Source organism: Mauremys mutica, chromosome 1 (genome assembly GCF_020497125.1).
Source record: "Mauremys mutica isolate MM-2020 ecotype Southern chromosome 1, ASM2049712v1, whole genome shotgun sequence".
Classification (NCBI taxonomy): domain Eukaryota; kingdom Metazoa; phylum Chordata; order Testudines; family Geoemydidae; genus Mauremys; species Mauremys mutica.
Genome location: NC_059072.1, coordinates 166,277,888 through 166,292,044, shown reverse-complemented (window position 1 = coordinate 166,292,044; position 14,157 = coordinate 166,277,888). Strand labels below are relative to the sequence as shown.

At 40.4% G+C, this 14,157-nt stretch overlaps 1 protein-coding gene across 1 annotated transcript in view; it reads left to right on the top strand.

Moving 5' to 3' along the window:
- The window catches only part of IMPG2 (interphotoreceptor matrix proteoglycan 2), a 91,684-nt gene extending 78,660 nt beyond the window's left edge, over positions 1-13,024 (top strand). Inside the window, exons 16-20 of the mRNA XM_044992612.1 lie at positions 1,600-1,810; positions 4,937-5,125; positions 6,084-6,282; positions 7,859-7,938; positions 10,259-13,024. Of these exons, the coding sequence (XP_044848547.1) occupies positions 1,600-1,810; positions 4,937-5,125; positions 6,084-6,282; positions 7,859-7,938; positions 10,259-10,271 (692 nt within the window). The 3' untranslated portion in view covers positions 10,272-13,024. The remainder of the gene's footprint in view (positions 1-1,599; positions 1,811-4,936; positions 5,126-6,083; positions 6,283-7,858; positions 7,939-10,258) is intronic.
- Positions 13,025-14,157: the final 1,133 nt, after the last annotated feature.

The following is a 14,157-nucleotide window of genomic DNA, read 5'->3' as shown; positions in this document are numbered from 1 at the left end:
GAGCACCATCACTCTTCTCAGCCTTGGTGTCAGCAGAGTTTTTAAAACTGTGAAAACCAATCTGTTCAGCGGGGCAGATTAAGGCAAAGTGGGACCAGCATCCACCAGAACTTTACGGCCTCCTAGAGAAGTTTGGGGCCATGTTTGGTGCTGACTTGCATCCTATGCGACTCCACCAATTTCACTGTGGTTGCAGGCAGAGGGAAGGTTAGAACATAGAATTTGGCCTCTGTTTTTCCCAGCCTCCCTCCCACTCCAGCACACTCGTGTTCCTGGCTCCCTCATTTGGCTGGACTCTTCCTAGGCAGGAAGATCCTTCCTCCCAGAAATAACTCATTCAAGGGTGTAAATATACTGGGAAATTGCTTCCTGTTGGAACACAATGTTGAGTCATGGCATTAACACACTGTGTAGATAGGGTTAATGTCCAGGCAGCTGCTCCTGTTTCACTATAACAAACATGATAATTATCATGACTCCTCAGGTCACTATCTAATATTACATAACTTATCACTGTAGATAGAAGTCCAACTTGGAGTCAATCTTCTGGACATTCTTGCATTTTTAATCTAATTCCCAAAAGATGGTGAATTTTTACTCTGGAATTCTGGGTCTGATCTCAGTAACAGTGAAAAAGACCTTTCCTTAATCAATTCCTCTGGTTAAGGGGTGGGGTGGTGGGGAGAATCTGTTTTCTATATTTGTCTTCCTCTATTTCCAGAGATAATTGGGCAAACATGATCTCCAGGAGATACCTCACCATAATACAATGCTTGCAATTAAGGAATCAGCATTTGCCAAGAGTTAGCATAGATTAGCAACGGAGAAATATTTTTCCCTATACTAAAAACAGGAAATAACTGTGATACGTATTGGCAAATGGTGATTACTGCATTGAAGTAGCTTGTCTCCCAACAGAGAGGGGGAGAGATGATCTAATTTGGTTAGAAAATCTTCAATATTGATTTTTAAACTGTCCTTAATAATTAATATCATTTTATGGTTCAGAATTCAGTGGGATGTGGTGATAGATCAGGCGTCAAAGGAAGTGCAGGTTCTTCCTCTGTGTGCACACATTGTCTAGCACACTGTGCGTACTGTAAGGATACATACAAACCTCACTACGCTCTCCCCAGGGCTGTAATACAGCTCTTCTATAATGGATAGTGCTGGAGTTCAGCTGTATTTTAAGCAGAGAGTAACTTTGAGAAATAGCAAAAGTTCCAATGATGGAAAGCATGAAAGAGGCAGCATAGTCCAGTGGCTAGAGAACTAAAATGGGGGGCAGGAGACCTAAGTTCTGTGCTCAGCTCTTCCACTGACTCACTGTCTAGCCTTGGGCAAGTCACTTATCCCTATATTATAGATGGGAAAGTGGGGTACAAAGAGGTTAACACCACATATGCTCTTTGGCAAAGCTCTTTCAGATCTATGCATTAGAAATGCTATATTTGTACTAAGAATGACCAGGAGTCTTGAATGATCTCCATTGTTGGTTTTCAGTATGGTAGGTAACAATGCTCATTGATGTAGAACAGACCAGGTAGCTAAAAACTATCCAATCTGTTATCTACATTCTCTGTCTCTCTCTGTTTTCAGGAGATCAAGCTGATCCTTGCAAGTTCCAGGCTTGCAACGAGTTCTCCGAATGCTTAGTAAATCGCTGGAGTGGCGAGGCAGAGTGTGTGTGTTATCCTGGCTATCTAAGCATTGAAGGATTGCCCTGTAATAGCATCTGTGACCTGCAACCAGACTTTTGCCAAAATGATGGGAAGTGCGACATAATCCCAGGACAAGGGGCCATATGTAGGTATGTTATCCTTTATCTCAGTGGCTTTCAGAAACAGGAAGTACAAACCTTGCTTCCCTATTCTATATCCCCATCCCCCAAAAAACTGAAACAACAAAACGGCATAATGTTGAGTGTAATGACAGAGGTCCCAAATGATTAACACTCAATCCATTGTTTGATGTATTAATGTGGCAAAATGTTACAAATCATCATAAAAGGTCACTTTGTTGGTTCTTTTAGAAAATTCAGATTTGTAAGGCAAATCCAATATACTTGAGTTAAAAATGGTACTCCTAATTGAGGAGAAACCAATATGAACAAATATCAAGATGGGGGAAAAAATCCTGTACAAATGATCAAAGACCAGAACAAACAGAGCCATATGTTTTCAGTTTTTGAAAGACGCTGGCCTACTCTGACAGGCAGTCTATGCTGGCATGATAACCTACACCATTATCCAGGTAATTGAGAGCAACTAGCAAAATGAACAATAGGATGATGAAGGCTAGATATTTAATACATATTTGGTACCAGAGGCTTGCGGCCTCATTCTGGTGCAAGTCTAAGTACTTTAGTGGAATTACCCTGATTTATACAACTGTATGAGGAGAACTATCATGATTTTTGCTCCTCAACCAAATTCCAGTGTTCTTGCTACAAATATGTAATTTTCTGATGCAAGAAAAAGGAAATTAACATACTAATTATTATTTGACTAGAAAAAAATCACCTGCAATAAGTATTAAGATCTCAGGAATTAGGATCCATACTTAAGAACATAAGAAAGGCCATACCGGGTCAGACCAAAGGTCCATCTAGCCCAGTATCTGTCTACCGACAGTGGCCAATGCCAGGTGCCCCTGAGGGAGTGAACCTAACAGGCAATGATCAAGTGATCTCTCTCCTGCCATCCATCTCCATCCTCTGACGAACAGAGGCTAGGGACACCATTCTTACCCATCCTGGCTAATAGCCATTTATGGACTTAGCCACCATGAATTTATCCAGTCCCCTTTTAAACATTGTTATAGTCCTAGCCTTCACAACCTCCTCAGGTAAGGAGTTCCACAAGTTGACTGTGCGCTGCGTGAAGAAGAACTTCCTTTTATTTGTTTTAAACCTGCTGCCTATTAATTTCATTTGGTGACCCCTAGTTCTTGTATTATGGGAATAAGTAAATAACGTTTCCTTATCCACTTTCTCAACATCACTCATGATTTTATATACCTCTATCATATCCCCCCTTAGTCTTCTCTTTTCCAAACTGAAGAGTCCTAGCCTCTTTAATCTTTCCTCATATGGGACCCTCTCTAAACCCCTAATCATTTTAGTTGCTCTTTTCTGAACCTTTTCTAGTGCTAGAATATCTTTTTTGAGGTGAGGAGACCACATCTGTACACAGTATTCGAGATGTGGGCATACCATGGATTTATATAAGGGTAGTAATATATTCTCAGTCTTATTCTCTATCCCCTTTTTAATGATTCCTAACATCCTGTTTGCTTTTTTGACCGCCTCTGCACACTGCGTGGACATCTTCAGAGAACTGTCCACGATGACTCCAAGATCTTTTTCCTGACTCGTTGTAGCTAAATTAGCCCCCATCATGTTGTATGTACAGTATAGTTGGGGTTATTTTTTCCAATGTGCATTACTTTACATTTATCCACATTAAATTTCATTTGCCGTTTTGTGAGATCTTTTTGAAGTTCTTCACAATCTGCTTTGGTCTTAACTATCTTGAGAAGTTTAGTATCATCTGCAAACTTTGCCACCTCACTGTTTACCCCTTTCTCCAGATCATTTATGAATAAATTGAATAGGATTGGTCCTAGGACTGACCCTTGGGGAACACCACTAGTTACCCCTCTCCATTCTGAGAATTTACCATTAATTCCTACCCTTTGTTCCCTGTCCTTTAACCAGTTCTCAATCCATGAAAGGACGTTTCCTTTTATCCCATGACAGCTTAATTTACGTAAGAGCCTTTGGTGAGGGACCTTGTCAAAGGCTTTCTGGAAATCTAAGTACACTATGTCCACCGGATCCCCCTTGTCCACATGTTTGTTGACCCCTTCAAAGAACTCTAATAGATTAGTAAGACACGATTTCCCTTTACAGAAACCATGTTGACTATTGCTCAAGAGTTTGTTTTTCTATGTGTCTGACAATTTTATTCTTTACTATTGTTTCAACTAATTTGCCCGGTACCGACGTTAGACTTACCGGTCTGTAATTGCCGGGATCACCCCTAGAGCCCTTTTTAAATATTGGGGTTACATTAGCTAACTTCCAGTCATTGGGTACCGAAGCCGATTTAAAGGACAGGTTACAAACCTTAGTTAATAGTTCCGCAACTTCACATTTGAGTTCTTTCAGAACTCTTGGGTGAATGCCATCTGGTCCCGGTGACTTGTTAATGTTGAGTTTATCAATTAATTCCAAAACCTCCTCTAGTGACACTTCAATCTGTGACAGTTCCTCAGATTTGTCACCTACAAAAGCCAGCTCAGGTTTGGGAATCTCCCTAACATCCTCAGCCGTGAAGACTGAAGCAAAGAATCCATTTAGTTTCTCCGCAATGACTTTATCATCTTTAAGCGCTCCCTTTTGAATTTTGGGATTTCTTTGACTGAGGTCAAAGAAATCCCAGGACTTCCAAGTTACCAAGTCATCAAGGGGCCCCACTGGTTGTTTAGCAGGCTTCCTGCTTCTGATGTACTTAACAAACATTTTGTTATTACCTTGACTCACATAAGATTAACAACCGACATCAGAAAAATTAAATATGCATTTTAAAACTACAAAAAGGGATGGTTTAAAGCTGTCTTTTAACCACAGATGTGTATTATAGATTTAATGAGATCATCTGTAATATACACCCATACCACACTTTTGTCAAATAATAATTAACATTTAAAATTCCCTACAAAAGATATCCCCCTATATTTGCTAAATGGCACTCCCGTAAAATTCTTAAACAACCTTAATGGACATATTAGCAACAGAAAGTTTAATGCTTAGTAATTGCTCAAGGTTGCTATAGTAGTAAAGTATCCGATTTTTTTTCCCCATTGATTGCTTGGTATTAGTATTTAACTTTCTTGTTTCCTTGGGTTTTTTTGCTGGTGTGGGGGATTACAGATGTCGTGTAGGTGAGAACTGGTGGTACAGAGGAGAGCACTGTGAAGAGTATGTCTCGGAGCCATTGGTTGTGGGTATCGCAATTGCTTCGGTGGCTGGCTTCCTTCTTGTGGCATCTGCTGTCATTTTCTTCCTGGCCAGGACCCTTCGAGACCAGTACTCAAAAAGTGACACTGAGGACTCATTAGGGTATGTAGAGCATCTACAGTTCTAAAGCACTATTGGCCAGCAACTATAGCTCTAATGCGAACCCCAAATTACAAATCTGAGTAACAAGGGTTGCAGGCATAATCTCCACCACTCCTTCCAGTTGATTTTCTAACCTGCCAACATTGCTACAAGTGAGGATTTAACTTCAGCCAGCTAGCTTTCCTCCAAGCTCAATTTGCATGCAAACACTGGGTAAGTATATCCAAAGCACCAGTGAGGTCAGATGAGGCAGAGGATATGGAGCTGGATGTCATCAGTATATTGCAGAAACCAAAGCCTGTATCACCTCACTTACCCTTCTAACTGCATCATCTGCACAAGAGGGATGGGTTTGCCCTGAATTTGTATGTGCAAACCCAAAGATCCTGTGAGCAACTGTCCAAAAACCACTCTGTGGGATTTCTTGTAGAGAAGGAAATGTAACCACTCACGGCCATACACCCTATCTGCTCCTGCTAGAGATTGGTGCTGTTGACACATCTGCAAAGACAGCATGAAAAGCTGATCTTCATCCATTCCTAGGATGAGGTAAATCATCGCCACCTCCTGCATAGGTTTTTTGACTTTCAGGCCTGAAACTAGATTGACTGAGGTCAAAGAAATCCCAGGACTTCCAAGTTACCTCATCACAGCCTCTGAAGCTCCCTTCACAAATGGAAATTGGATGCAGCTCATTAGCTGACAAGGTTGTCAAAACACTGTTTTTTGAGCAGAGGCCTTTGTTAAGGAGAGCTAGCAGCCTACCCCCAAAAGGAGGCAGTGGCAGTCTACACAGACAGCAAGCCCACTTCTCCCATGCCCTCACTAATCCAGAGGGACATGAGTTGAACTCCACAGCTCTTTTCTAAAATACCCTGAAGATCTTTTGATCTATGTTTTGAAGAGCACTCTGAAAGACTGCAATAGTTGACCTCTGTCTTGTTTTTCTCTCTCACAGGCAGGGCGATAGCCTCTCCTCCATTGAGAATGCAGTGAAGTACAACCCTATGTATGAGAGTGATACCACTGGGTACAGCCACTACTATCGGAGATACCCACAGCTCACCTCGTACAGCTCTACCAGTGCAGAGACATCCACAGACTACAGCAGTGAAGAGATAAGGCACATTTACGAGAATAGTGAGCTCACAAAGGAGGTGGGTGACTTTGTAGCTTTGCTCCCCACAGTGCCAGGTGGTGGGACTATGACTGAGCCTTGTGAAGTATCTTAAAGCTGCTGGTAACTGTACAACTCCTCCCAGCACTTGTGCTCAGAATGCAAATCCTAGACTTGTGGCTGCACCCCACTCAGTGTCTTTAATCTGCCCTGCTGAACAGATTGGTTTTCACAGTTTTAAAAACTCTGCTGACACCAAGGCTGAGAAGAGTGATGGTGCTTCAGTTAAAGCTATTCCTGTCCACTTGTCTTGACTGCCAGTTCCATCCATGGAGGAAGCAGTGCCTTCTTTCAGAGCTGTCAAATAGCTAGAATCTCCTTCAAGGATGCACACATGCTTTTAAATGCATAGTTCTTAATAGAATCTTCTGCCAAGTTTGGGAGTGTTGGCCCATTTCCACATTTATATGTAGACAGATGAAGTGTAGCCAGAAGCTATGATGCTGGTCTGGGAGCCTGCAGATGAGGGTTCTAGTCTCACTTGTGCCAGCAATCTGGCCCTGAAGCCTTGAGCAAGTCACATTGTCGCTACTGTACAGATGGGGAAATGGGCTCTATGATGGAAATGCTACTAATGCCCTTCTGTACAATATTCATCTGCAGATCTCAAAGGTGCTGTTGTCCTAGTTAAAATTAAATGTGGGAGACAGCGGGTCCCAGAAAGGATGTTATCCTGGAGTCTGATTTCATTGTTGAGGCCTTGAGCTGAAATACTGATTTCCTATGTTTGAGTAAAATTATTTTTACTTTAATTTCCCCCAGTTTTTAAATCTGTATAGAACTTTTAGAAGTCTAAAATTACAAAGCTACAGCCATTTTTATCACCTTGGATTACCAGTAGTGTTGACCAATTTAAGCGTATATATATACACACATCCTAGAAAGAGCTGTTTTGTCATGTCTAAAAGAACATATCTAAAGGAATATACTTTCAATGACCCACAGCCATGAAGGGGTTTTTTAAGCTGTATTTTCAGTAGTATATCAGTGGTTTGTATGGCTGTCATAAGCATTGTATAAATGACAGTTGTCATTCCTATAGTCTCTATCAATGTAGGGCATAATATTCTCTCACTCTCACTGCTGTGAATTATGAATAATTACATTGAAGTCTATATAGTTACTGGTAAAGATGAGACTCAGACCCACATTACTGGACATTCTGTTTGCGTACACACGCAAGGGTAGCCTCTTTTGAGGGTAAAAGATTTTCTCCATTCATAATCTCTCAACTTTTACTAAATTGTATTAATAGCTTCCAGCGATATTAGCAGACATACACTAATTTTGAAGAGTTGCTCCAATTTTAGTAAGAAAATAATGACTAGGATCCCCTTTTAAAGTGTTTCTGCAAGTCATTTAAACTGAAGGCTATACATGCCCAATCATTTACAAAATGTGCCCAATTCCAGTGTTTGTTCCTTTACTAGGAAAGGATACGAGTCAGCTGTAATGCAGAGTAAAAGTGGTCCAACTTTTCAGTGTTATTTTTTAGTATTTAGAGCTGTGCACTTTATTTTGATTCTTGTAATATTAGTGTGTGTCTTGTATTACAGGAAATCCAGGACAGAATACGGATTATAGAGCTTTATGCCAAAGATCGGCAGTTTGCAGAGTTTGTTAGACAACATCAAATGTAAGTGAAATGTGTTCTCTGAATAACATTCTGGCAGTTTTCCATGTGCTTGTCTCTATTATATTTCCTGTGACAGTCTTTTTTCTAAAGCAAGGCAGGCTGTTCTGGGGGCGGGGGTGGGGGGGCGGGGGGGCGGGAGAGATGGGAAGTACAGTTTGGTTGCTGATGTACCTGGGGATGTTGGGCACTTCTGTCCCAGTTTCGTCATCTGAAAAGTGGGGAGGAGGAGGAGGATGATCTATACACCATTCGGATGGCATAGCTAGTTAGATTTGATCCAATCTCCCTTTTCAGGCTAGATTCCCCTTGATTTCAGTGAGAATCTTACCTGAATAAGGATGGCATGATCAAGACTTAGTCTGTACATGGTATGAAAATACTAATTTAGCCCTAATTCCTTTTAGATTGTGTCATTAATCATTGGCACTGAACTCTTCCAGTGTTTTGCTAGCAGCTGATTGTGTTACTCTAATTATTCATCATCTTATAAGGTGCAAATAGACAACATTAAAAGGGATACTAATACTGTAATCCAAAAGCCATATTCATATTAGGCATAACCAGCTCTGTGTTATGTTCATAATGTTTCACCCAAGTACTTTGCAGTAACCAGCAATCTATTAATTGTCTTATTGTAAATAGAGCTTGCTTTATTACTTGGCCCTTGAACTAACGATATACTCAAAACAGATGAACACTGGCCTATTCCCCCTGCAAGTAGCCATGGGTACTAGAGCAGGATATGTGAGACCTTATATCTAATGGGGAATAGTCCTTGACAAACACAAACAGCTTCAAAAGGTGGTTGTTATTCCTAAGAAGAGGGGGAAGCCAGTACAAATTACCGGCGCCCAGCTTTGTCAGCCGTTTAGCCAGTCTGCCCTTGCTGGGGGGCCCAAAATTTTTTTTTCACCAGGGCCCGAACCTGCTCTCGGCGGCCCTGGTCACAGGGTAAAATACTAGTTATTGAGCCACACCACAGATCATATTGTGCATAATGCCCATTGAACTGGTTTGTTGCAAATGTACATTTGATCTGCATATATGGATCAGAGAGAGCACTTTACTCTGACCAGTGCAATTTCCTGAGATATGTCAAAGGATGAGACTCCCAGAAAAACAACTGTTAGAGGCAGAGATTCTTCATGGAAAGGGAATGGTGAAGGCAGGCCTCTTGCCTGTATCTGCACAGAAGCCTAAATTTTCAGGATTGGCTAGTGATTTTGGGAGCGCAGCAGCCAAGATTTAAGTTCCTCCAAGATGTCAAGTTGGGCATCCAAAAAACATTAGTCATTTCTGAAAAAAAGTAGATCAGGCAACAGCAGCAAATGGGTACCAGAGAGGCATGAGACATGAAATAATAATCTGTTTCAAAAAACACAGGCAAACAGAGCCTTTTCAGGATATTCTGTGGTTTCTCTTCAAAATTGGAGTTTGAAAACTGTCAGGCAAGCAAATCTTACCAGTTTGTTGTCCTTGAGTTCTTCAGATTCAGCACTGTAATGAACTAAACACTCAGTCACTGGTAGAGAGTATTATCTGGAATCGTGGGTCCCATAAAATTATAAACCTGTCATGTTAACATCGGAACTTACTCTCCACAGCTTCGGGGACTCAAGGCCTGCTACTGGAAATTCTATTAGATTACTTCCAGCTGATTCTAGTATAGAGCAACCTACTGATTCCTGTCTCTAACTCATGCTAAATATATTTTAATCATCATATTTTAGGGTTTCTATAAATGTGTTCTAAATAGTACTTTCTGGTCCACAACAAAAACTAGGAGATAAGACACACAAAATCTGCTAAAACTAAGGGAATTCCAGGAAGGCAAGTACTACACTGATAATCTACTACTACCCTAAAACTTGCAATTCAACTTATTACTGCAGGAGTTCTTAACCTTCATAAAGGTACGACAGATTTCTAATTAGTGTAGTTAAACACACAAGAGGGCTTACAATGACCTGATGCAAGCAGTTAATAGATTATGAATTTCTACCTTAGTGCTATTTTAGCTATCTGAATGTTTGTTTAAAACAGCTGTAATTTAAGAATATTGGAGTTAAATCTATTCCCCTGAAATATTTACAAGTAAAGATCTGTCAGCGACAGAAGCAAAATGTTGTGGGACCAACAAGTCAGGCATTTCAAATGCTGAAATTCCTTTAATTTGGAATAACTATGGCCCGTATTTAAAATGAACATCTTTTAAATTTTCCACAGCTGGAAAGTAAGAAGGGTTGCCCTATTATGAGCTTTGAAATAAAGCCTAGAGAAAAATGTAATCACTACTTGTCTGTTTTTTTTTTCATTTCAGGAAGCTGCTTTAAAAAAAATTGAAACCAGAAGAAGTTTTGTGGAAGATGACCTTGTTGCCCTAGTAACAGGGCACAGATGTAACTGCAAAGTTATGTATAGTCTTTATGTTGTATGGATCTTAAACACTGCTGGTTGGATGCAGATGTTTTCTAAATGAATGATTAACTGTAAGAATGTTTATCTCTGGCTTTTCTGAGTACAGTTATGGGTCACAAGAGGTCATGAAAATTCACTTTTACTTATCAGGGACAAAGCAGTTCCTAAACTGGACATTGAAAATTTGTGCATGTATTTTCTAATCTTCAAGATTTTTTGCTTGGTATGCAAAGAAAAAGTTAAACTGAAATACAAATTTTTAATGTTACTCTGGTGTTTTTCCCCCCTCACTGTGGATGTTTAGAGGTTTCAAAAGTAAAAGATTAGTGGGGGAAATATTTGGGGTGCAGGTGAGAGGTTTGTAGGATGATACTGGTTCTGTTTGAGTGATCCTAGCATTATTTTGATATGGCCCAATACTAATCCCAGACAAAATGTAGTATTGTCTAGCTAGAGAAATTTGTTTTGTATGGCTGGCTGAATTACCCATGTTTGTTGCTCACCGATTAAAATAAATAGTCACATACTTCATAATGTTGAGATTTGTCATGAGAGTTGCAAGCTGATGTCTCTTTGAATTCTTTGTCTTAAAAGCGATTAATGTTGCTGGCTTTCAACTGCCACATGTTAGCTTGGGGAGATGGTGCAGTACTTACTGGTCACTACCACAAAATGTACTAGAATGAAAGTTTGTTCTGCTTCTCTCCCAGTTCCAGACTGGGGCAAACAAGGGCTAGACCCCCTCCCTGTGTTTACAGAACATTTCTAGAATATTCCATTACTAACTCTATCATCCTAAATTATTTTAAATGTAGAGAACTTTTATTTTTTTTGCTTCTGTAGGTTAATGAATGCAGTATTTACTGTACAGTTATTTTGTTCCCTATGATTGGTTATTTTCATAAGGGCTTAATTGTGCTACAAAAAGACTTATCACACCATTCTCGTTGTTTATTCCCTTGGCATTGAATTTCTCTTCTTAGAATTGTATACAGCCATCATTCAAACTAAAGCCAATTAAAATTCAGCTGACATATTTGAATAATACACTAGTCAATTTCAAAATCAGGCCCTGTTTACTTTTGCATTTGAGTCAGATATTGTAGTATTTACCTGTCAATATAGTTTATAGTTTTGCCTCCCCAGTTTCACAGGTCAGCAACTTCTACTGGGGAAAAAAGTGACCTCACTTCTGGCTTAGGGGAAACCTAATGTTAAACCTTTAAACTGCTTTCCAGATTTAATTACTTAGAAATAAAAATAATTTGTTTTTAAGACCAGATTTTATAGAAAGATGTGCTGCCAATGCAAATTTGGACCTGTATTTTGAACCCTCAAAAGTTCCTATGGGTTTGGTACGGCTTATTGAGAGGGAAGGTGCCAGCATGAACTTTGGCTCTGGATCCAGGTTTGAATTCCAAGCTCAGGGATGTTCACATCTTTAGTATTTAATAGTAAACAGTAACATTTTCCCACCTGATTTAATACCCACTGAACAATGAAGTTAGTCCAGAGGCCCACCAGTGCCAAGAAACCCCTCCTCACCCCTTTTCCAATGCATAGTACAGTTTAGTCATGGTGAGAGCTACTTACCTTCCTAACTTAGACAGCTGGGGGGGGGGAACTCCTGTGAAGAAAAACATTTCTTCCAAATGTTTTTAGCTGTCCTCAGCTGGTGTGGGAGAACATTTCACCAGACTGGTGAATTATCCTCAATTTCAATGCCAGAGGTCAGGACTCATGGCTTAAGTGTCAAGCTGGAAATCAACTTTTAACAGCCCATGAATAGTAATTGAGTGGTGCTTAGTAATGCTGTAGTCAATGAGCCAGATTCTGTGGAGTAGTGATATCACTGGGTGCTGCACTGTCTGCATAATCGGTTTTTAATGATGACTTTCGTGGCCCTACTGCAAAGATGCACCACTTTCCCTACCAGCTGGAGCAAGGAAAGGGAGCATAGCTGGGATATCCCTATGTTACCCCAATCCTCACCTTCTGTTTTGGGCCTCTGTAATCTAGTCTAGCTGAGAAGAGTAGCAGAATCAGCATGGGTGCAAAATTAAACTTAAAAGTGCAGGGGTACTATGCAAAGGTATCTTAGTGTTTCTTTGAGGTTAGGGTCACATTCTTAGTTATAACCCAACACTTATTCTGCTATAAAAAGGTTCATTTTCAATATGGTGCCCAGGGAATAAACCACTCACTTCAACCTTGAGGATTCATGCCTTCCTCTGTGCTGTACTGGCAACTTACTTCACAATCCAGGTGCAAGTTCAGGTTAAATGAGCAACATGTCTGAATCCAGGATCTGACCAGTACTAAAGTTTAGGAGTAGGGGGGTTGAAATTTGAACCTAAAACTGGATCTAAATGTCATGGTTGTTAATCTCTTCCCTATAGTAAATCAAACAAAATTGCATCGGTGGGGGTTGAGATGGGGAACTAAATCTAACTAGAGATGGGCTCAAGATGCAAAAGCTAAATACTAGCCTAGTGGTCCCATCCATAAGCAGTAGCCTAGAAGAGGTCCTGGTCACACTGAACGTGGTATTTCATTGTACATACAGGGAATATTTTTCTTTTTGTATATAATGTCTGATTTTCACTGCAATAAACGTTTGTGTTTCAAGAATGTGTCTGTATTCCCTTAACGCACTCCTGCCACCTTAAAATCTTGACCAGTTTTTAAAATTGATGTGGAGACTAAGAAATATTGGGATGGAATGGCAAAGACATTTATTTTACAGAGTTGTAAGTGAACTTTTGCACTACTTGGAACAGGTTTTTAATAAATCTGATGAACTGTTAAACTCATTTGTTAATAAAAATGCCAAGTATAGTTCTCAGTGATTTGTGGCACCATATTAGCCTGAAAATGTATACTGGGCAGTGCACAACTCTTTCAGATTTGTTCTTTAATAGCAAACAAACAAAAACTTTTGGGAGTTTCTGGTTTGTGAGAAATCAGAGCAAAAGTGTTTCTTAGGTGACAACAAAGTCTGAAAATTATTCATTCAGTTTGACAAATGAGTCATTAAAATAAGTCAAGAGGAGTTCAGGCATTTGTTATCCTGTAAAAAGGCATAATTAACAGTTTGACTAGCTTTTGTCTATCTGATCATTTACAGAGTCAGCCACTATACTATTGAGATACTATTAAATAAGAACTCTCAGATTTCAGTCCCCAGAGAGGTCAGAGCCTGCTCTTCAGCCTCCTGCTCCTATGTCTAGAAAAGAGGGTAGAGACCAAGAACTTCAATCAACCAGAAGAAAGCTGCCAGTGTCCCTGCAGCTGTGGGCTGTAAGCACCTCGATGGGGGACGGGGGAGAGAGAAAACAAAAACCCAAGTCAGCACAAGTAGAGCTGGCTGAGACTTGTGATTTCCAATTTATGGGAAATTTCAAATTTAGTCAGAATGAAATTTTTTTTTAAACTCCTCACAAACCAGAAATCGCCAACAGATGGTGTTTCTGCAAGAAAATATGCTCCCCAGGATAAGCTGGGGCTGACAGCAATTGACATTCTTGTTGATTTCATACAGCTATTCAGTAGTATTCAATAGCAGCAGTGAAAGTGACAGGAATGTCTATTTCAGCAGCTGCTGGAGCTCTTAAGGTCTGCAACTCTGGGGCAGCCCTTCCACCCACTGTCTTCCCTGTTCAGAAGTCAGGCAATACAGATGGCGAGCTGGCCCAGGAGCATGGAAGCCCTGGAGTCCCCTAGCCAGGGCAGTACGATGGGCACACATCCCAGGACATCCACAATCCTAGCTGACAGCCCTTCTGTTTCCTGGCTCGGCAG